Genomic DNA, 24,097 nt, shown 5'->3' on the forward strand with positions numbered 1-24,097 from the left:
ACAACCTGTTTCTCTGTCAGTCTGTGTATGGTCTGCCTCCGCTCCTGCACCGCAGGCCCCAGGATCGAGAACGCCTCAGTTCTGCTCATTAAATGATCCCAACATAACACCTGGAACAGAAGAGGGCTCCATTTTCCAAATATGTCTGAATAAATGGATGAACACACAGGCTTGTAACAGCTGCTGTGAAGGCAACCGATGATGAAAAACTCCCAGGGGAGGGACTATAACTCGGTCAGGATGGTCCAGAAGTATCGGGAGGTGATGTGCTCTGAGACCTGAGACAGAGGACAGGGCCACCACATTGAGAAAGGGCGTTTATGGCCATTGGCCACTCCTGCAGGCGGGGAAGCCCCGCGTGGCTTCCCTGACGATTGTGCCTAAGGCCGACTGCTGCATTCTGCAGAAGACTACAGGCCTCAGCCCAGCAAAATGGGCTTTTCCTGATGCTGTGGAGTGAAAGCTAAATGATTCTCAGCACCTCCCTCACCAAGATGGTCCCAGGAACACTGGGGTTGAAGGCAGGAACCACACACTGACCATAGGGCCTGTGTCCAGGGTAGGCCCAACTTGGCGTCTTTGGCCAGCTCCCAAGCCTGGTTCCAGGACCAAGGCACACTGGGTTGGTGAGCTGTCAACTGGCACAGGCCGGGACCCCTTCATTCCCCCATCTCAGAATGTGCTCACTGAGCCCCAGGAGCCCGCCCTGCTGGTGGGAGAGAAAGGTCTTCCATGCAAGATGGGGGACAAGCCTCGGGCCCCTCAAACCTGACCTGTGGTTTGCGGTGCAGCTCTGCCTTGTGTGTTATGGCCGCAGGCTCGTCCCTGGTCCTCTTGCCGGTGCTCCTCACCAGTGGGCAGTGATGGAGTGCTTTGCCCACCTTGTCTTCTGGAAGGGCAGCAGTGCTCAGTCAGTGGGTGAGGCTGAGCCCCCAGGGACTTCCCACCTAGCCTGGTGGGGACTGGAGCCCGGCTGGCCATGAGGTGCCAGCCAGTGGGTGCCAGCCAGCAGCTCGTCCCAGGGCTCCCGGGCTGGCCAGGGCTCAGGTCTCATCAGGCTGTCGTCCGCAGGGATGCCGGGTGCCAGGAGGCAGCCCCGAGCTGGTGCAGCTCTGGAATGACATTCACTACTGTCTGCTCATGAGGAGGCTTGGCGTGGCCCTGCTGACCCCCGTGCAGAAGTTCAGGTGCAGGAAGAGGTAGGTGCCTGCCTTGATTTGCCCAGAGTCCCTGCGGCCCCCAAGGGATCTGCCGTCCAAAGCCACAGATGGGCTGAAGGGCAGTAGAGGCAGGGAGATAAGGGCAGGAAAAGCCAGGAGAAGCAGGAACAGTCAGGGTAATAGGTGCGCCATCAGCTGGTGCCCTACACTCAGCCACACTCTCCTCCTGCCCCACCGGCTGTGGAGACCAATGCCTGCAGGGCGAGGAGGGGGAGCCCTTCTTGGGACCCAGGCAAGAGTCCAAGCTGCAGCAGGAGCCACTGTCCATCCGGCAGGACCCCACAGGGAGGGAGTCAGTGGGCGGACACTCTGATCCCACCCTCCTTCCGAGGGATGGATGTCCCTCAGGTTGGCTAATCCCCATGGTCAGACACTGCAGATGGCCTGGCCTGGACCCCAGCACGGCCCCTCAGGGCTGCAGGACCCTTGAAAGAGAGAGAAACACGAGGGTGCTGCAGGCACGATTTGATCAACGTAGTGCTTAGAAGACTGTCTGGCACACGATAGCTGCTGAGTGGATGTTCATGGTAATTACCACCATGACCATGGTCAGCACTAAGTAAACGTCACGACCGGTTCTGGCTGTTTCCATCCTCACCATTCATGGATGAGGAAACCGAGGCACAGAAGGGTTTGCCCCAGGTTCCGCACTAGAGAGATGCAGGATTCCAGCCTAGACATCAAGACTGTGGAGCCTTTGTTCCTAGGTGCTCCCCACTGGCCAGGAGGGGCTGCAGGACTCGCTCTGGGCTCCTGACAGCCCAAGGGACAGGGGTTGCTGAGCCATGGGCTTGACTGACGGAAGAGGTGGAATCTTTTTGGGTCAGAGCGAATTGTTCTCTGGTGCCTGCCAGTTACGACTTTGAAGCCCAGCAGTTAATCCGTCCTGGAGTTTTCGGGGATGCAGTCATGAACCTCAGTACAGGTCCTGACAGCCTGCCAGAGGGTGGTTCTGCAGAGTAAATGACTGGGGGACCAGCATGGGGTGTTGGTGAAGAGGCCTCTGGTTGCTGGGGCCCTGCTCTCCTGGAGCTGCCCGGGAGCGTGGTTGGTGGACCATAGACCAGGAAACAGCAGGTCCCATAATTCAGAGCAAGAACTGCTAGATGGGACACGTTCTGTAGCGGCTGTGATGCATTGGCCCTTTGTTGTGGTGGGGGCTGCAGCAGGGACCTGGCGAGCCTGGGAGAGGCCTGAGCATGGGGACAGCTCTCTCTGGGCCTAAGGAGGGGTGACATGGGAGTCACAGCAGATGGCCAGTGCAGGAGCAGAGGCAGGAGGTTCTTGGAGTTCCGGGGAGTGGCTGTGGCTGGAGAAAGGGTGGTGTCAGGATGGGCTCTGGAGGATTTGCTGGCAGGCTGGATGGACTGGAGAAGGTAAAGGGAAACAACCTGGGCTCCGGGGCTCTCGGCCTGATTGGCTGGCGCGTGGTGGTCTATCACTGGATACCCAGGAAGGGCTGGGGGTGGGGGGTGGAGCTTCACTGGGAGGTGGGATGTGTGGGTGCGTTTTTGTCCTTCATGGGGATTTGTTCAGTTGACATTTGGGTAGCAGATCGTGTAGAGACAGGTTGCTGTTTGTTTATATGTCACTTTTTTCTTTTGGAAAAATTCCAATATACACACAGTCAAGAGAATAGTGTATCCAGCTTCAGTATCCTCATCATCCAGCTTCAACAGTCATGGACCATTGGTCAGTGACTGGTCCTGGGAAGTCTGGTGAGAGTGTGGCAGTGCCAGGCCCCTCCCTTGTTCGGGGGATGGACTGGGGGGCTGCAGCACACAGCCCGCAAGGAGAGTAGCCAGTGAGAGGAGAGGAGGTCTAGGCGAGCACACAGCTGGGCGCAGAAGAAGGGATCTGTAACCACCTCCCCACTGCCCTCATCCAGGAACCCACCGCCTCCCTCCCTCTGCCCTGACGGCCTCAAGAGCCGGAACTTCCCCAGAGAAGTTCGCCAGAAGCTGCAGGACTTTGCCTCGAGAGTGAGCGCCAACCCCAGCAAGGCCCAGCGGGTAAGAGCAGTGAGAGCCAGGCCACACACCCCTCCCTTTACCCGACCCTCTCTGTCCTTAGGGACACCCATCACTAGGTGCCTGACCGCCGACCCTTAGGTGACCATGCACCCTTTGGGGACGCCCACTTTTAGGGGAAGCCCCATCCTTAGGAGAACCCCACCCTGAGGTGATACCACACCCCTAGTGACTGGTCCACAACCTCAGTCACCCCTCATCCGACCCCCTACTCACCCCATCGCCCTAGTGGCCTGTCTGCCAGGGCGCTGGTGGGCTCTGCCTCCTTTGAACTGCCCTGGGGACGGCGTTCTTTGGCTGGCGGCCCCTGAACGTCGGTCCAGCTTGCGGAAGTACGGGGTCTGGTTTCCTCAAGGGTGTCTCGATATCCTGTCCTCCAGTGTGGCTTCGACAGGTGCTCACCGAGCACTCGCGGCGGCCAGGGCTCCAGCAGGAGGGATGGAGGGGCTGAGCTCTCAGGGAGTGGGCTGAGGGGGTGCGAGTGGGAGTCCTGCAAGTCGGAAAGCTGGCTTGCTTCCTTCTCTCCGAGTCTGATCCGGGGGCCTTGCTCAGTGGCCGCCCCGCCCCTTCCCTCCCCGTCCAATCAGCTGGACTCTCCCAATGACGCCCCACCCCCTTCCCTCTCCCAGTGACTGCCCCGCCCCTCCTCTCTGTCTCCAATCACCCGGAGTCTGGCAGTGACCGCCCCGCACATTCTCTTTCTGTCTCATCGGCTGGGTTCTCTCCCAGAGCTTGGTGCCGGGGCCCGTGAAGGTGGTTGGGATCTGGGTCCAGAGGAAGGACAGAGGAAGGACAGGTGCCTGATCGCAGGGTCGATCGTGGCAGACGCGCTGTCACACCGAGCGGGCCGGCGGACAGTGGTCTGGTGTCACCTCTGGAGGGTCCAGTCTGCAGGCCCTGCCCTAGGCCTCCAGACTCTGGGTGGTTGTCGGCGGTGCGGCAGTGTGACTGAGGAATGAGGCCAGAGGCCAGTCTGCCCATCGGCTCCGTGTCCCAGCCCGCTCCGTGCCCCTGCTGCCTGGTGTCCAGGCTGGCTCACTGTCCCGGCCTGGCGCTTCAGGAGCCGGCTGGCCTAGAGGTGCATTGTTTTGAGGCAGGAGGACCTGGCCTCGGAGACGTGCTTGACCGTGGAGCAGGTCACCAACTGGTTTGCCAATTACCGGCGGCGCCAGAGGGCCCTTGTGCAGCGTGCAGCGCCAGCCCAAGACGCGGTGGACAACCCCAGCGCGACGGAGGCAGGTCCACGCCCTCTGCAGCCTGTAGGCCACCCCCACCTTGGCTTTAGGTGTGTGGACAGGCCTCAGTGGTCAGGTGAGTGGCCCGTCTCACAAAACCTATGTCTATGGCCAGGCTGAGGTAGGGTCCCTGGTTACAGGACACCCTCCCCCACTCCACACGTTCAAGACTTCACCCCGTGGGGAGTGAGATCCCTGAAGCTGAGTCAGGTTGGACTCAGGATGGGCCTGGGTGGTGCTGCAGCAGCGTTTTGCCTTCGAGTTTACTGTGTGGTCAGGGCCAGGAGGCAGTGGGAAGTGAGCCAAGTGCCAGAACTTAGGATGTCCTGGGCTGGTAATTGCCGTTCAGGCCAAAGACAGATCAAGGGACAAACAGAATGCTGGGCGACAACCTTTTCCAGCTGGTGTGGTTGCTCTTAACCTGCTGGGAAGGGGTCTGGGATTCAGAGCACCCCCAGCCGCCTCTCGTGTCTGGTGCATTTTCAGCAGGACCTGAGGAAGGTGGGCCTGTACAGACCCAGGAGGCCACCCAAGGGCCGTGGGAGCCCCTGGCCCCGACCCCGGACTTCTCTGGAGATGGGACTATGCCACAATCACTGGCTTCCGGGTACTGCCCCCCTCATAGGCCATGGGACCGTCTTCCTGCTCAGCTCCCCCGTCCTCGGTGGGAGACCAGACCTGAGGTGGGCGTGGGAAAGCCTGCTGGACACTGGGACCAGGTCGAGGACGGCTGAGAACAGAGATGGCTGTGACCCCAGGGATGGGGGAGCCACTGGCAAGGAGCCCACGTCGGGGACCCACACTGGCTGCCCGGAACCTGACTCATAGTCTGGCTTCACGTCAATTTTGGAGACTGGGAAACACAGACTTGGAAAGACACACACGCAGACCTACCTCCAAGACAAACCATCTATTCTCGTGGTTTGTTTCTCTAGCATTTGGTCCAGGTAGTATTTATTCGAGTTAGTAACAGGCAGCAGTTCTTGAGTTCCTACTGTGGATCAGGCACTGTTCAAGCTCTTTCCGTCACCTCCTGGGACGCTGCATGAATGCAGTGAGGCTGAGGGAAGTGTGGGTCAGCAGCAGGACGAAGTTTGAGCGTGGGGCCAGGTCCACTATGTGTCACCAGCAAGCTGTGCCCACCTCTTCCACTTACCCTTGTGTGGGCAGCGTCTCTCATGACGCCACCGGGCTGGCAGCTTACACCCAGGCCGGCACTGCCCAGATGTGTGACCGCAGGCAAGTCCCTGTGACCTCAGTGTCTCACTTTTGTTCACCTGTGAAATGGAGGTAGCAATAGGACCACCAGTGCCATGCGGGTTGGTCCACAGAAGATAGGGGTGGGGAGTTGTTAACAAAAGCCCAGGAGTGGTGTCTGAGATGCCGCTAGCATTTGTGGAATATTCACTCTTTAAGTTACTAACTGCTGCCTAATATTCCTTAAAGATCCACCTTCATGTGTTTACTCAACTCTTAGGGCTTCCTAGTCACTTCCCACTGTCAGTACTGTGCAGCAACGCTTCATTGAAGGGCCTTGTCAGTCAACTGCCAACGTGGCTTTGGCTTCTAGCAGTGGTAGTTTTTGTGTGTCTGGAAACCTTGCAGCCCCAGGGAGAACTGTGAAGGCAGTGTGACTGGAGATGGGGAGGACCCCACAGCCGTCAGAGGCTAAGTGGCGTTGGGAGCCCAGAATCGCTAACTGGGCTGGAGTCTCCCCCAGGTCCCCCTGTCCCGGCCTGAGAGAGCCTCTGCCCACCAAGGGATGATGTGTGCTGTGTTCCCCAGGTCTCTGCAAGGTGGTGAGAGGTACCGGGGGGACCTGGCCACGGTCCTGCCGCTCTCCCCACTGTCCGCCCTAGCCCGGGCCTCTGCCCTCTGGCTGCTGGCAACGACACACTGGACCCCTCTCTGGCTGCCCCCAAGTCATGGCTGATGTCCCATGCACTGGCGTCCTCCAAGGAAGATCCCCTCCAGACTGGGCAGCTGGTCCGCGGTCTTGGGGTGGACTTGGCCATGCACCCTCCTGATGCTGCTGTGGCTGCGTCCATCGCTGCCCCCAGTGAGCCCAGCCCCACAGGTGGGTCCACTCTAGACAGACCCCATGCTTCTGCATCAGATGCTGTAACTGCTTGCGTCCTGTTTGAGGGGGCAGAATTTTGAGGTGCTTGGACTTTCTGCTCAGATCCCGTGTTACTTGGATCAACCCCAACCCAGTGCAGCTGGAACACATGCTCTTCCCACAGACAGCCCGAATAGGTCCCCTTTATTTTTGTTTCCAAAAAAAAAAAAAAAATGTGCACCTGCCTGAAAAAACAAGACAGCGAGGAAAGAGAAAAATGAAATGAAACGGCTGCCACCCCGGCAGTCTCCACTCCAGTCCCCGTAACTTGTCAACACCTGTTACAGCCCAGGAGGGCTGAGCTGCTCACACCCCTGCGGCCCCCCTTCTCTGGTTGGAGTTTCTTTCTGAGTTATAATTGTAGATCTGAATACCTTCCAAGAATATGTATTCAGGTATATATTTTGTCCACCAAACATGACAGCATCTTGTGACAGCCCAGCTGGTAAGGAGGATATCGGCACTGAACTCGGCCCGTGACCTCAGTTTCTTAGTCTTCGATGGTCACACACGTTTTCTTGGAGTTTCTCAGTGCTTTTCCTTTTTCGTGCATTGTCTGCTCTTACCACGTCGTTAACGTCTCCCCGTGTTTCACGCGTCCCCTCTGAAGGCTGCCTGCCGGGAGCCTGCTTCCTGCTCCCATCCAAGTGCTCGCTCTCTCGGCCTGAGGGGAGCCGCCCCCCAGGGCCCCTGTGGCTGCCTCCCTGGGTCTGCTTTGGCAAATTGAATTGCAGGCCTTATTCTTTCTTTCCTGACTCTTGTTTTGTTAGAGAATGTCTTCAGTGAACTTTACGAGGAAGGGTGCCTGCAAGGGACATTTTCCGAGTCCTTGCATGTTCTGAAATGGTCTTTAATCTACCCCCATATTTGATGACCACTTTGTCAGGGACAGAATTCTGAGTTTAAAATCCTTTCCCCTTAGAAATCTGAAAGCATCTCATCCTTGGAGCATCCGGTGTTGTCATTTTAAGTCAGATGTCTTTCCGATGTTCACGTATCTTTCCTCCCTCGGAGCTTTTTATCTTGGTGTTCTGAAATTTCAGAATGGTCCTGAGACTGGGTGTGAGTCTTTTAAATTAACTTTGTCAGCTTTCAATTTAAAGAGTCTGTGAACAAGGTCTCTGTTACGCTCTGGGCATTTTATTAGACTGAAGTGTAGCTGACTTATTCTGGGATGATACTCTTGGATAGTTTCTTTGATAATCTCCTCCCTCCAGTTCTCCCTTGAGAGCACGAATGTTGTTTGGATGTTGGAAATCCTGGAGCAATCTCCCAAAATTCTTATCTTTTAAAAAAAAAATGTTTTTATTGTGTGTGCTTTTGCCTTAAATTCGGTCTTCTGATACTTTATTCTGACCGTTACATAGTTTAAGAGAGCTCCAGGCTCTGTGGTGCCGTTACTGATTTTCCTTTCTTCAGAGATCCTGTTACTTTTCTAGATGCGATAGCTTCTATTTCTCTGAGTATCCTAATTAGAAGTTTCAGGAAGTACCTTTTGCTGCCTGAAGTGGGGAATGTTGGGATCCTGGATTTGGGTCCTTCCTTGAGTGGAGGAGGCGGGGCCCCAAAGAGGGAGAGCTCGAGTCTGGTTTCTCCGAGGCAGCTTTTCCGTCTGAGCAGACTGGTCTTCTGTTTCAGAGGCTTGCCTTTGCCTGCCCATATTTACTAACAGGGCTGGAGTCGGGAGGGCCTTGGGCAGCCTCACCCGGGGGTGAGGGGAGCTGGTCTTCACGCCGCGTCCCGTGTGTGTGAGGGGTGGTGGTCTCCGGGAGGTGTCCAGCTCCCTGCTGACCGACCGCCTGAGCACCAGGAGGCCACCCCGCTCCGCCTCCCTCGCTGCGAGCTTCTCAGGGTCCTTGGCCTTGGCTTCCCCTCAGACACCTGCCACCTGGGTGGGATGGACCCGTGCTCTGTGTTTGCAGAACAGGGACCTCTCTCCCCTGCTGGTTACCCATCCCCTGACACCTGCTTTGTTCTGGGCTTGGGGCTTTTTATTTCTCTTTCTCCTGGAGGAAGAAGATATCTCATTGATCTATTACGTTTGAAATAGAAATGTTCAAATTAGTGCTTAAACGAATTTCCTGGACCTCAGAATATCTTGAAAGTTGTGCAGGAAAGAGGAAACAGCATAAAACAGGGGTGGAGTTGTGTACCAAATGGCGGGGGAGATCTGGGCAGCTGGCTGGCAGACAGGAGGAGGGACTGTTGCCGAGGATCTGAGACCAGGGACTCAGGCTCGCTTTACCACCTGACAGACTTAGGGCAGAAATGGGCCGTCCTTCTTAGCTCGCTTTGCTCCTAAACATCTGTCGACCAGAACTGATCAAATCCACAGTGGCTTGCCTTAGAGAGGCCAAGGTCCCCTGAGATGTTTGCTGAAACATTTTAAGCGGAGGGAAAGTGCAGAGTAAGGTAGTGACACCTCGCACCTCAGTGACGTCGGGGTGAAGCCCAAGGTGAAAGGGGAAGGAAACAGCCCAGCCTCTGGCGAACGAGTACGAGAGGCAAGGAGGAAGCGGATGCCCACCTGTCTGTCCGTAGGCGGCGCAGTGGACATGGGGCAGGTCTGGATGCTGAGTCTTCTTCTTTCATTGAAGTACAGTCAGTTCACACTGTTGTGTGTTTCTGGTGGACAGCGTCATAGTTCAGTTGGATTCTGGATCTTCCGCACTAGGGGCTGGCGTGAGGTCTGCAATGACAAAGCAGAATTTGAAGTCAGCAAACTGTTACTTTGTTCGGGTCTTTGGGAGCCTGAAGAGGCCACTGAGCTCACCAGTGGTGGCTGCCCTCCCCTCAGCGAGGGAGCTGAGCCTGGGGCTGGACAGGTTGGACGCGGCCTCTCTGCAGGATTCTCTGTCGTGCTGCATGGGGACCCTGCTGCCTTTTCCAGCCCTGAGTTGTGGCATTTCTTCCTGTGCAGGATTTGCTGACCCTCCCAGCGTCAACCCCCAGAGCACGTACCTGCAGGAAGGTCCAGGCACCAGCGGTGGCCGGGCAGAGGGACTGGCGCGTGGCTTCCTGATGACACAGCCCCCAGCGCAGGCTCCCAAATTCATCCTTGCCCAGAGGTAAGCCTCAGAGCCCTGGAGCTCAGGCCACACATGCCATGGGCCGTAAAGAGGCCAGTCCTGGTGAGGAGATTTGCCCTCCAAGTGTGCAGCTCTTTCCTGATGGCCCTCGACTGAATGAAGGTTGTACTTTCCCCAAGAGTAAAGAACACACGGAAATACCGGAGGAGTTATGGGCACACATTCTGTGGCCGGTGCTCAGGCGTCGCCCCTTCCCCCAGAGATCTCCCTGGGCCCCGGCTGCCTCTTTCAGGCAACTTCTCTTTTTTTTTTGTGCAGTGGGGGAGGAAGGTGTGGTGGTAATCAGATGTATTTATTTATTTACTGGAGGTACTGGGGATTGAACCCAGGACCTTGTGCATGCTAGGCATGCACTCTACCACTGAGCTACACCCTCCCCTCTTCAGGCAGTTTCTTTTCCCCAAAGACTTCGTTTCTGAACAGCAGCAGGGTCTTGGCTTTATATTCCAAATTGTAGTTGTAAAAGGGCTCTGGAAGGCAGTGAGCAGCCCAGGGGCTGCACACTGTGGCGGTGGGGCTGGGGCAGCCATCCAGGTGACCTCCAGAGCGCAGCCTGTTAGGCAAGGGGGCCTCTGCAGCAGAGGGAATCTATGGTAGCGGCCACAGGACTGGGTCCCCAGGGTGCAGGAGCTCCCTAATCTGGGCAGAGTCACAGGGGGACGTGTGAGAGAGGAGGAGCCCCCCCCCCCAAGTCGCAGGCCCTGCTTGGGAAATAGCCAGACAGTGAGAAAATCCAGCCCGTGCTGACGGACTCACTTTTCCATTTATGACTGGGCGCCGCACAGACCAGAGGCCTTCACGGGGTCCCCTTGTGGCTTCTCCACTGGCCGACTTGCCCTTGGGCCCTACTGCCCTGGCCCATCCTTGCTCTGGTGACCTTGACTCCTTCTGTAAGAACAGCTTTGTTGGGGGTCTAACTGGCTTAAAGTGACCAGACGTGTTCAGTTGTTACAGATGATAGTTTTCTGAGTGTGACGCGTGTGTCCGCCACAGCCCATAACCGAGCTGCAGGTCTCGGCCATGCAGGCTGTTTCCACTCGCCTCCACCCCCACCTCCCCAGCATCGGGGATCTGCTTTCTTCAGCTACATTTTCTGGAATTTCGTACAAATGAAATCGTACAGCACATGCTCTTTTTTGGGGGGGTGCAGCACTCTGCCTGACTCCTCCGAGACCCACCCCGGTACTTTGGGTCCCCACAGTCCCCTCCTCCTCATTGTGAGTCCTGTCCTCGGCCCGGGTCGACATCACCGATGGGCGGGCACTTGGGAGCCTGGTCTGGGGGCTGCTGTGAGCCTTCCCGTATGCCTGGTGACCTGCACGTTTGCCTTTGTGTCTCTGGGGGAGGACCCCTAGGAGTGGGTGACCAGGTGCGGTCAGACTTTTAAGGATCCGCCTGGCCGCTGTTCTGAGGGGCCGCACCTGTTACCTCCCCTGAGTTGGCCCTGAGGGCCTCCTGACTCCTTCCCGCCTGAGGCCTGCCCCTTCTTTGTGGCCTTTTCTTCCTTCACATCCCCGCTGGCTGTCCCCTTCTCTGTGAGCCTGTGCGGATGTACTTAGACGTCCCGAGCCACCTGCTTCAGGTGCCACACAGGCCCCTCCCACACCCCACCCACCCGAGAGCCCTGCAGGCAGAGGCTGGTCCTGAAGAGGCACCTGGAAGGGCCCCTGATGGGCAGAGAGCTCTCAGGGCACACTGCTCATGGTGGACTGTGTCACCCTCCAAGAGGGCCTGGAAAAGGGCCTGTCCCGACCCTGTCCCTTTTCCAGCACCCCGGAGCTGGCCCCAGCCCCGCCTGCCTTTCCTGGCCCCTTGCCTGCCGTGGAGCTGAGCCAGCCCCTGCCCTCTGGCCAGGTGAGCCCTCCTATGAGGTTCCGTGGTTTCCCTCCTCCCTCCTGCACCCTCAGCTCGTGCCTTTAGTGTGAGTAAAACGGGCAGAGGTGACCACGGGGCAGTGGTGTCTTGAGGCTGAACTTCAGTGGAATGAGGACTGGACGCAGTGTTCCTCACTGAGTCCAGAGGGGCTGGGTCCCAGGGTCCAGGGTGCCCAGTGGGATGGCAGAGGTGGCAGAGGGTCCCTCCGTGTGTGACGCTTTGTTGGCCTTCCAGGTGCTGTGTCCTGATGGCCAGGCCTCCAGTGACGCCTGCTGGGGAGCCAGGATGCCCCTTGAGCATTCAGGGGGCAGCCTGGGCTGAGCTGCCCTTCAGGAGCCCGGCCGGTGCCCCAGGGGGAGCATGTGTGGACATCCAGCAACACAAGTTTCAGAGCCTTGTCCCCACTGGAGGGAGGTCCCCAGAGTCCCCTGGGGTCCTGCTGAGAAGCACCGAGGGCAGCTGAGCCCCCTGCCATGTTGGAAAAGTTTGGTTGGCAACTCCCTAGACTGGAGGCAGCACCTGAGGTCAGAAGTCAAGGTGGGTCTGTTCTCAGGCAGCAGCTGGCTGCAGCTAGGCTCCTGGGCAGGGCTGGGCAGTGAAGCCCTTCTCCAGAAAGGGAGGTGGCACTGCTGGCCACCCTCTCGCCTGTCCTGTCCTGTGACAAGGCCTCTCTGACTTGGTGAGTGCAGTGTGGGCTGCGTTGGACATGGCTGTGTCCGGGGCTTCCTCGGAGGCACGAGTGCTTGGGGACAGCCAGCCAGGGTGGGACGGGCGCTTTCCCCTCAGCCTGGGATTCACTGTGTTTGCTGCACCGATGTTCTGTTCAATTAAAGTTTGATGTTCTGAACTCCCTCATTCTCATTCACTCGTGTGTCTTGGACATCTGGCCCTCTCATGCCCGGCCGGCCTTTCACAGGCGAATGCACAGTCGGTGCACTGGTCCCGGACGGATGGGCGTTCAGATCATTTCTGGCATCTCTGTTTTACAAGCAGCGTCCAGTGGGCATCTCTGCAGGCCGCCCTTTACCTGGTTCCTCCTGGGAACAAGAAACCGCCCCGGAGGAGGAAGCAGCGGGGCCAAGCGCACAGACCCTGGTGCCGCTGACCCTCTCTGCCTGGTGACTTTGACGCCCAGGACAGCCACCTCCAGGAAAGGGCCCCTGACCTGGCCTCCCCCTTGTTGGGGGTCACAGATGAGATACAGCAGGGGGCAAAGCCACATCTGTGCCCTCAGGGCTCACAGGACGGGGCAGGGAAGCTGGGGAGTCAGGGGCACTTGCAGTTGTTGGGGGGTGGGGTGAGGTGTGGCGCCTCTGAGAAACCTGGATGCCTGGAAGACACGGGAGCTTCCCGGGGAGGGGGTGTCTCAGCTGAGACCACCTGTGCTCAGTCTCCCGCCCAAGGGCCCTCGGCTGCACCCTTCCCGTTGTCGCAGAAAAGTGCGTCACAGCTCGGTGTTACAGCTCGGTTGTGACAGCCACCTGGATCCGGGCGAGAAGCCAAGCAGCACTCGGAGAGTTGCAGAACCCAGTGGGGGTCCTTTCGGTATTTTTTATGGGGCTTCCCACCTCACCATCACCCCACCTCCCTCAGGAGTGACAGGCAGTCCATTTGGACAGCTGCTCCCAGGCTAGGTTCCCTCCAACTCAGGTCTTTCCATTTTAAAACATGCTTTTATTTTGAACCAGTCGAAAACTTACAGAATGTTGAACACAGGATACAGAGATTTCTGTCCTTGAACCATTTAAGAATGAGTCACTTAGCTGGTGCCCCACCGTTCTTGGGACTTGTTTGTGTTTCTATCGGATACGGAACTCTGCCCTCACAGCCGCAGGGTAGAATTCATCAAAATCAGGGCCTCAATGCTTTGCCCCCTCCTAGTTGCCAGCCCCCATGAAAGTTGTTAGTTGTCCCAAGAATGCCCTGAATTGTGAAAGAATCCAACTCTGCCTCATAACATGGGCTACGTTTACCTGACACCTCTTTCAGAGCCCTTCAGCCTGGAGCAGTCCCTGGTTTTTCCTGGGCTCCCATGACCTTGATACTGGAGGACTACAAGCCAGTTACTGTGTAGAACACCCCCAAGTGCCATGTCTGACGTTGCCCTGGAACTTGGGGTGTACATTTTTAGAAAGGATATCCTGGAAATGCCGCTGGGGCCTCGCCATGTCCTCCCAGCAGCACATGGTTTTGCTCACCTCATCTCCAGTGGTGTTCATCTCGACCGCCTGGTTCGGATTTTGCCAGCCAAGCTTCTCCACCATAAAGTTCTTCTTTTATTCTTTGTGTAAGTATTTTAGCAGGTGGTGCTTTGAAGCTATGTAAACATCCTGTTGTTCATCAAACTTTCTAGTAACTTGTTAGTTTCCCTAATCTCCTTACTTCAATCCCATAATTCATGAACACTTTACTCTCTCATTTACCCCAATTCTGGGATCTCAGACATCACCCACTTTCTCCCATCAACACACACACAGTGAGCACCCCAGTCTCCCAGAGTCACGTCAACCTTAGGATTTATCGTTCCCCCAAATGGTGATTGATGTAAATAACTGGCCTCCACAACCCGTCTTTTTCCCCACTCTTACCCACACAACCCATCACCAGGTGAAGAGCTCTCTTCAGACTCACACCTTCATCCAAATCCTGCACAAAATGTCAGGACAGTTAGTGAACATGTTTTAGGGTTAGGGGTTAGAGGGCCTTGGGAAGTGGGAAGTGCCCCCCCCCACCTCCTCAGGACCATGCAGAGCCCTGGGCCTGTCCTGGTCTTGTTCTGGGTCCTTTCCTAAGGCCAGCAGAGCCTGGATGCTTGGCAAGGAGGTGCCCATGTGAGGGTTGGTCTCAGTCAGAGGCAAGACCAGGGTGAAAACGTCGCACTAAGGTCTCCAGGGCACTTTCCTCCCTCCTGCCCTTGGCAGACACTGGGCTTCACCCTGAAACTAATAATTAGACAACAGAGGTTGAAATTCCCCATGTTATAAAAACCACTGTACCAAAACTGACACAAAAAATAAGATAAGAAATTGCATATGTCTAGTAGATGAATCAAATCAATAGTTGAAAAGCCAAAACAACTAACCAAAAACAATTATAAAAAAACTTTCCACAACGAAAGCTATAGGACCATAATCATGAAATATTCAAAAAAATTATACGTTAGGAAAAAAAAAACACCTGAACTCCTCAGGTTTGCCTGGCCCTGCACAACAGTAGGTGAGCACCAGCCCTGGCACCCACTGTGGTCCTTGCCCCACCCACCTGCACCAGCATCTTCAGGTCCCAAGCCATAGCACCCAGGACCCAGTCCACCCATCAGTGGGCTGGCACCAGCCCTGGGGTGTGACATTACCCACTAGTGGGTGGGAAACAGCTCCATCCTACATCAGCCACACCAGCTCTGGGACACCTTGAGCCCCTCAGCCGGCTGCTCTGGGATCTGGACCCATGCACAAGTGGACCGTCACCAGTTCCTGGGCACAGTAGACCCCACAGCAAGCCGTGTCAGGAGCTGGACTCCCCACCAGCAGGGCAACACCAACCGTGGGGCCTCCAGGCCACGGTCCTGTCCATGAACAGCAGCACACTAGTTCTGGGACCCCTGGGCCTGCAGCCAACCATGCTGGGACTAGGCTCCATCCACCAGTGAGCCAGCACCAAGACCAGCACCAAGACCTCCTCTGGCGAAGCAGCCAGCGTGCCAGGACCCAGCCTCACCCACCAACGACCAGTATCCTTCACACAAGGCAGGGACTTCAACCATGCACACAGGGGGCCAACCATACCTACCAGCATGTTTACAGTTGTCACCCCACCACAGCAGTAGGACCCATGCAGCCCACAGAGGGCCACTCCTAGGGAATGTAGTTCTGCTTCAGAGGGGAGTGTGCTAAAGCTGCCAGGGCATTTCCGACAGAAGGCCAATTCTCCAAGATCAGGAAATGCACAACAATCTACAGATTCAATGCAATCCCTATCAAGATACCAATTACATTTTTCACAGAACTAAAACAAGCAATTTTTTTTGGTGGCGGAGGTAATTAGGTTTATTTATTTATTCTTAGAGGAGGTGCTGGGGATTGAACCTGGACCTCCTGCATGCTAAGCACACCCTCTACCACTTGAACTATACCCTCCCTCCTAGAACAAGTACTTCTAAAATGTGTATGGAAACACAAAAGACTGCAAACAGCCAACACAGTCTTAGTAAGAAGAAAAAAGAGGAGGTAGCAATCTTCCTGATTTCAAATTCTACTACAAAGCTATAGTAATCAAAACAGTGTGGTACTGGCACAAAAACAGACACATAGATCAATGGAACAGAATAGACAGCATTGAAATAAGCCCAAACTTATATGGATAGTTAATCTGCAACAAAGGAGGCAAGAATATACAATGGTTAAAAGACAGCCTCTTCTATAAATGGTGTTGAGAAAAGTTGACAGCTACACACAAAAGAATCAAATTGGACTCCTTTTGTACTATATACAAAAATAAATTCAAAATGGATTAAATAAAGACTTTAATGTAAGACCTGAGACCATAAAATTTCTAGAAGACATAGGCAGTATATGCTCTTTGACACTGGCTTTAGGAATTTTCTTTTTGGCACTGCCTCCTCAGGCAAGGGAAATGAGAATAAAAAAACAAATGGGACTATATCAAACTAAAAAACGTTTGCACAGTGAAAGAAATGATCAACAAAATGAAAAGGCCACCTACCAAATGGGATAATGTATTTGCGAATGGTGTGTCCAACAAGGGGTTAGTATCCAACATATATAAAGAACTTATGCAAAAAAAAAAAAAAAAAACCAAAATAACTCATGCAGCTTGACTTACAAAAAAAAAACCCAATTAAAAAATATGCAGGACCTTACATTTTTTCCAAAGAGGACATACAGACGGCCTGCAGGAACATGACAAGATGCTCACCATCACTCATCATCAGGAAAGTGCAAGTCAAAAACCACAGTGAAGTTATCACCTCACACCTGTCAGAATGGCTGTCCTCAAAAAGACAACAAAAAAATAGTGTTGGTACGGATGTGGGGACATGGGAACTCTTAATACTCGGTTGGTGGCAATGTAAATTTGCGCAGCCAATATGAAAAACATTATGGAGAGTCCTCAAAAATTAGTGATAGAACTACCATCCAATCCAGCAATTCCACTCCTAAGCATTTAGCTACTTTGAGAAGATATATGCACCCCTATATTCATGGCAACATTGCTTGTGACAGCCAGGATATAGGAGCAATGTAAATGCCAGTCAGTCCAGTCAGTAGATGAATGGATAAGGCAGATGTGAGCTCTCTATCTGTATCTATATCTATATCTCAGTTTCTCTTGATTTTATTGTTCTTTTAAAAATTAAAAGTATATCTTTTGCCAATACAGGTTAGACTATTGCTAATGTGATGAAGTGAGCACTCAAGTTTAATTCTCTGCTGAATTTCAGTAGCACTTGAAAAGTTCTGTTTTCAGCTCAAGGATATTTATGCTGTTCTTCTGGAAGAACAACTTAGTAACACACAGCTGTTAAGCTGTACGCATGCACCTGAATTCATGTGTGCTTTTATTTGCAATATATATATATCATGTAGTACTACTCAGCCATAAAAAAGAATAAAATCTTGCCATTTGCAAAAACATGTTTGGACCTAGAGGGTATTATTATGAAGGAAATAAATCAGAGAAAGGCAAATACTGCACGATTTCACTTATGTGTGGAATCTAAAAGACAAAGCAAATGAACAAACATAACAAAACAGAAACAGAGTCATGGATAGCAGAGGAGAAACTCTCCAGAGGAGAAAGGATGGAGGGAGGAGAGACATAGGTGAGAGAGATTAAAATTTCAGATTAAAAAATACATGAGTCACTGGTATGAAATGTACAGTATGGTGAATATAGTCAATAACTTTGTATTTTGTGTGGTGACAGATGACCGCTAGACTTACCATGGTGATTATTTTGAAATGCATAGAAATACTGAAGCAGTATGTTGTGTACCAGGAACTAACATAGTTTCACAGGTTGATTATACTTGAGAAACAAACAAGCAAACACAGAAACTCATTGAAGAAGAGATCAGATTTGTGGTTGCTACAGTCAGGAATGGGAGGAAGGGGAATTGGATGAAGGCGGTCAAAAGATACAAACTTCTGGTTCTCAGATAAATAAGTACTAGGGGTGTGCGACACGGTAAAGAGGATTAACATACTGCATGGTAGGTATGAAAGTCGTTAAGAGAGTAGATCCTGAGTTCTCAACACAAGGACAGTGTTTTTTCCTGTTTAATGTTGCATCTAGGTGAGATGACAGATGTTCACTAAACTGACTGTGGTCATCACTTCATAAGTCAAATCGTTGTGCTGCACACCTTAAACTTACATGGTGCTGTTTGCCAATTAAACCTCAATAAACCTGGAAGTAAAAATAAAAACAAAATGGAAGTAAAATCTAAAAAAAATAAAAATTAAGATAAAGACTCCCACATTTCTGGGGTTTTGGTCTGCCTGTGAACGTTCCTTCAATCTCCACGTCTGGGGAGTTCTGAAAGGGTGTCTCTGCTCCTGGCCCACGTGAAGTGAACCAGTAAAGAATGTACATCATGAAGAAGCAATGTGAAACCGCCAAAACATATAAGGAGTCATGAGGAAAAGAAAAAAAAATCAGTGTGGCTAAATAATCATTGGTTTTAAAACAAGACGTTAAAATACATTCTTTTTTAACATTTTTTATTGATTTATAATCATTTTACAATGTTGTATCAAATTCCAGTGTAGAGCACAATTTTTCAGTTATACATGAACATACATATATTCATTGTCACATTTTTTTCCTCCATGAGCTACCATAAGATCTTGCATATATTTCCCTGTGCTGTACAGTATAACCTTGTTTATCTATTCTACAATTTTGAAATCCCAGTCTATCCCTTCCCACCCTCCGCCCCCTTGGCAACCACAAGTTTGTATTCTATGTCTATGAGTCTATTTCTGTTTTGTTATTTATGCTTTGTGTTTTTTTTTCTTTTAGATTCCACATATGAGTGATCTCATATGGTATTTTTCTTTCTCTTTCTGGCTTACTTCGCTTAGAATGACATTCTTCAGGAGCATCCATGTTGCTACAAATGGTAAAAGACATTCTAACTAAAGTTCTGGATGATTATCACATGGTAGAGAAGATACAATTTTATTTTTTATTGTTTTATGTATTTCAAAATTTTTTGGGGGGGTGAGGTCACTAGGTCTATTTATTTATTTATTTTTTAATGGAAGTTCTGGGGATTGAACCCAGGACTTCGTGCACACTAAGCATGCACTCTACCGCTTGAGCTATGCCCTCCCTCCCCAAGAAGATTCCATTTTAATATAACTCGGTTTAGGGAAGATATACATATACTCTTACTTTTTTTAACACATCTCTTCAAGAAACTGATAAATCCATCTGGCAAAAGTAAGTAATGATGAAGAGAATCTGACTAGTACAACCCACGTGACCAGGCAAATAGACAAATGGATACAACCAAGCTCAGGCTTCTTGTTAGATTAATGATGCTGCAAATAGTCTCTCTCGGCAGCATGGGTCCCCCCAATGGCATGTCGATTTTCATGAATCAAACTTCAAACACATACAGATCTAGGAAAAAAGGGAAAGTCTGGCCTTTCATTACATGCAACAAACCCCAGAAAAATAGAAATAGATATCTTATTTGAGAACATAGATATAAAATCCATTGAAACCCGATGAAATGTTTTGGGATCTATTGGGGAATATCACCTCAAACGAATAACCCATTCTGACTAGGTAGCTGGTGCTCTGTAACTGAGGGCAACAACCTGATCAATCCCATGACTTTGGTAACTGTTAACTTTAAAACACAGATAAATAACATACTAATTGAACAGAAATGAAACAACAACACAGAGGTAAGATCATCTTTCTCTCCCCACCTGAAACTCAATTTCTTACCCCAGAAAGCCCTGTCTTTGTTTTCTATGTTACACAAATGAGTTTACAATAAAGGAAAGTATTAGTATACTTTTTTTTCTCTTTTAAAGTATAGTTGTTGTTTAAGTTTTTTTTATTAGTATATCTTAAAGTTTCACAAACTCAAAGCAAGAACGCTGCAAAGAGACATTAATAAAGCGCCGTGCAGAATTTCATTGGCACCATCATCTCTCCTTGTCGTGGTGTTTGTCAGGACATCCTTCTTGGCCCCTCATTCTCTCTGCCTTGCTCGCCAGTCTGTCTGCAGTCAGTGCTATTGCCAGTCTCTCTCTCGCTGTCTTCACTTTCCTTTCCTGATCACTGATCTCCTCCTCAGTGACCAGACACTGTCTGCAGAGGAGCTGCGGGATGCCCAGACCAGCTCCTGGAGTCATCTCTGACAAATCTGAAGACTGGGCAGAGGTGGTCCCGGGGCTGGGGTTGGGACCGCCTGTGTGCACCCCTGGCAGGGATTCACCAGCGCATCTTGGTACAAGTTTTTGCAAGGCTTTGGCAAGATCCAGAGGACTCAGTGGTTCTCCTGTGCTGCTGCGTGCCTGGAGTCCTTGCGGTCTCCTCTGCCAGCACAGCTGCTGGGGGGGGTGTCCAGGGTTTCCTCCTCGTGGCAGCATCTGACCTCATTGCCGGGATGGGATGGGATTCTAGTAACTGGTCTCGAATATGTAAGTGGACATCCTCAAAGGGATGGAGATGTTTCAACCTGGCTTTGGTTGGAACTGTTTTCCCCAGTCACGATGCTTCCTCTGCGAAGTCCTCACCATGGAAAATCCAAAATCATCTGCATCTACTGGAAAGCATCCACAATGCCTGGAAGTTTAACTTTCTTTGTATGTGCTGGCATATTTACTTTCTGATTTTTTTCCAAAGTCTGTTTCAGGTGTTCTCCAATTTCCTTTTTCCTTCACACACACCCTATGTCCCTTAACTTGTCGGGTATCTCACAGAGAATAACTACTGCTAACTACTAGGTGGAAGCTTTACCCTGGTAGTTGCCAGATCTGCAAACATCTCTGAGATTCCATTGTTCCCAAATTTCACCTGATTATACTAACACAAACTTCTTTTCTCCTCCAGTGGTGATCTGGTCTTCATCCCTTCATCCTTAGTAAATTCAGGATCCTGACACAAAACCTCAGTATTTTCAACCTCTCCTTTTCTACTGAATCTTTCCATCAGCATTTAAATACCTTCCGATCTCTCCGAACTCCACAGAAACCTGTCACCTCATGTTCCTGGGGCTCTCAGCCACCATCCCTCCACTCCTGAGTTGTGAACCACTGAGAAAGGTCATTTGATTGTGTGTCTCTGTCATCTCACCTCCAACCTCCTCAGACCTCCCCACCCTTCCGTCGGACTTCACCATTCTTTGGGGGTTTCCACCTGGTAAGGGCACAATCACCACTTTGTTACTAGGCCAAACATGGAACTTTTCATTATTCAGCTGACATGATCTTTAAGTGGAAAATGGCTAAGTATGTTTGGAACAATTGAGACATGTGAATCACATTTTACAGCTGTGAACCTTACAAAAATCTAAATATGGAGTAGGTATGTTGGGTACGATTCCCCTTACAAAGTAGGACTGTGCTGTAAGTGCGAAGCACAAGATGGATTTTGGGAGCTCAATACCAGAAAGGGAATATAAACTATGTCATTAGTCATTTTTACATTGATCGCGTTCAGAAATTAAATAACATCCTTGGCTGTAACGGACAATGAAAAAATATATATAATATAAATATTAGGATTTGTTCTAGTTCTGAGAAAAACGTCCTGGGTAATTTGATAGGGACTGCATGAAATCTGTAGTTGTCTTGGGTGGGTAGTATGGCCATTTTGTTGAGTACTATGCTGGCTGTGGGTTTGTCCTAAATAGCTTTTATTATGTTGAGCTATGTTCCCTCTATACCCACTTTGGTAAAAGAGTTTTTTGGTTTTTTTTTTTAATCATGAATAGATGTTGCATTTTATCAAATGCCTTTTTTTTTTTTGCATCTATTGAGATGACTGTGATTTTTGTCCATTCCCTCATTGCTGTGGTATCACTTTGATTGACTTGTGTGTGTTGAACCATCCTTGTGTGAATCTGACTTGATGACGGTGTATGATCTTTTTTTATGTGCTGTTGGATTCTGTATGCTAATATTTTGTTGAGGACTTTTGCATCTATGTTCATCAGTGATATTGGCCTGTAATTTTCTTTTTTAGTAGCGTCTTTGGTTTTGGTGTCAAGGTGATGGTGGCTTCACAGAATGAGTTTGAGAGTGTTCCCCTTCTTTAGTCTTTTCTTTTTTTTTAGTGGGGGAAGGTAATTAGGTTATTTATGTAATGGGGGTACTGGAGATTGAACCCAGGACCTCGTGCATGCGAGGCATGAGCTCTACCACTGAGCTGTATCCCCCCCCCTTTAGCCTTTTGGAAGAGTTTGTGAAGGGTTGGTTTGAGCTCTTCTTTTGTATGTTTGATAGAATTCCCCAGTGGAAGCCATCTGGTCCTGGACTTTGGTTTGCAAGGAGTTTTTTAAATTACAGATTCTGTTTCACTTCTGGTGATCTGTCTGTTCAAATTATGTATTTCTTCTTGATTCAGTTTTGGTGTGCTTTATGCTTCTAGTTCACAGCATTTTCTTAGGGTTTTTTGCATTTCTGTGGTATTGGTTGTAATTCCTCTTTCATTTCTTGAGCCAAGAGATTAAATCTTTAAACTGTAGAACTTTAAATACCTCCTGACACTGTTTTCACTAATGCAGTAGTGATAAGCATGGTTTGAAATGTTGCAGTAATTCTGGATACTGGGAAAAATCTAAATACATAAGAGCATTATTTAGTTTTATTTCATTTGGGTTTTCAAACAGATAAGGAACCAAAATATTTAATAATACTATTTAGAAATATTAGAAGCTGGTAAAAATATAATAAATAAAGCTTCACATAAAAAGAGGCACATGATTAGATAAAAACAGGAATGAAAATTCACCAATCTCAGGGCCAAAAATATAAAACAAAACAACAAAGACACCAGGCTATTAAAACTCAGCCAGTATTTACAAGTTTTTTCCTCCCATTCTTTTCAGTGTCCCTTTAACACCAGTATCAGTGAAACTTGATATTAATAACACTCTCACATGGAATAAGTTCTTTGAGTTTATAAATGATCTTTTATAGTTCAGCGAGAGTTAGTAGTATGATTTGTAAGTCTCACTAGGTTTAGTAAGTATTATATAAATACTAAAGGCTTTGATCTCTTTAGTGAATTTCAGCTTTAATATAAAACAAGGAAACTAAAGCAAGTTCTTTTCTGAATTCAGTTCCTCTACCTGGACGTGTAAATGTATGGAGGTGGCTTTACACAGTGTCATAAAGAACGGCTCTGCAAATAACTGACCCTTAAATAACCATGACAGTATCAGAACACGTGGAGCACACGTTTCGTTTAATTGCTTTCACAGCAGAGGCACGGCTGGGACATTAGTGAACAGAAGCCAGGAGGACTTCAGCACAGAGTCCTTTCTTACCATTGGCAACACAGAGGCTTTGATCTTCGAGTTCCTCGTTTGTTCCAGACAGTAGAGTTCTGAGAATAAACAAAGTTACTGGATTTTTCACTTAATTCAGCCTCTGATACACACACAAGCATTTCTAAAACTCAAGTTTTGTGCGTTTCTCATCATTAGACTACATTTCACAGTACATGGCATTTTTCAAAATACTATTTAGCGATTTTACCAGCGCAGTGCTCACCACCCCGGAGAAGGGCGCAGCACACTGAGAACTGTTTTCTGATCAGAAAGTGCACGTCGCCCCTGCCCCCTGACTCACTGTGACATCTGCTGGTGCTGGGGGACCTCCCAGTGAACACGCTCACCCTCAGCCCTGGACACCAGGGCCCTGCACATGAAGGTAGCCGCCAACACACGACAGGGGAAGTGCGTTCCCTAACCCTCCCCAAAGTCAAGCCTCCTGTTCTTCTGGGAAGATGTTTTCCTCTCATTAAGTACTAAGGCATCAAATGGTTACACTTAGATCACCCTCTGCTCCTGCTGGGACTCGGCTCCCCTGGACCAGCTCCATGCGAGACTTTGGAACTGAGTATTCGGGACATCAGCTGCTGATTAGAGATGGTGACAGATGGAAAACGGCGTGCTGCAGGCGCTCCCGCCACCTGAGTGCGCCTTGACGGTGTCAGTGAGCCCGTAGTTTTTATGAATAAAAAATTTTTCTCCTAGCTTCTGCACAGAGCTTGTTTATAAAGATGATACTCTAATTTACATACCAGAGTGGGCCTCTCAGAACCCTCTGGCTGAGGCAGTCCAGGTCTGTCTTCTGCATCTCACCGCCTTTAGAACAGCCAGAGCACAAAGGTATTCAAGAGATGAAAGGGATACACACGGTCTGGAGCTTTTTCAGTTTACTTGAAGCATCAGTGTGATCTCTGTCTGACCTGCCTGATAGTTGATGGCAGCCACGCCTTCCAAAGACCCTACTCACTTGTGCCCACTAATCCTGGA

At 50.6% G+C, this 24,097-nt stretch overlaps 1 protein-coding gene, 1 non-coding gene and 1 pseudogene across 2 annotated transcripts; 1 reads left to right on the plus strand and 2 right to left on the minus strand.

Moving 5' to 3' along the window:
* The first annotated feature begins 201 nt into the window (after nucleotides 1-201).
* LOC105093252 (anomalous homeobox protein-like) lies at nucleotides 202-12,019 on the plus strand. The gene is given in 10 exon segments (XM_064479348.1): nucleotides 202-261; nucleotides 1,072-1,199; nucleotides 3,109-3,232; nucleotides 4,348-4,561; nucleotides 4,972-5,092; nucleotides 6,271-6,296; nucleotides 6,299-6,562; nucleotides 9,525-9,672; nucleotides 11,463-11,547; nucleotides 11,803-12,019. Coding segments are annotated over 10 exon segments (1,257 nt in total). The 3' UTR covers nucleotides 11,890-12,019.
* A 7,673-nt stretch (nucleotides 12,020-19,692) lies between these two features.
* On the minus strand, nucleotides 19,693-21,363 carry LOC116151886 (methyl-CpG-binding domain protein 3-like 1; annotated as a pseudogene).
* Nucleotides 21,364-21,919: 556 nt separating this feature from the next.
* TRNAA-CGC (transfer RNA alanine (anticodon CGC)) lies at nucleotides 21,920-21,991 on the minus strand. Its single transcript has one exon. It is a non-coding gene; the product is annotated as a tRNA-Ala (tRNA).
* Between the last annotated feature and the right edge of the window lie 2,106 nt (nucleotides 21,992-24,097).

Source organism: Camelus dromedarius, chromosome 26, assembly GCF_036321535.1.
Source record: "Camelus dromedarius isolate mCamDro1 chromosome 26, mCamDro1.pat, whole genome shotgun sequence".
Taxonomy (NCBI): domain Eukaryota; kingdom Metazoa; phylum Chordata; class Mammalia; order Artiodactyla; family Camelidae; genus Camelus; species Camelus dromedarius.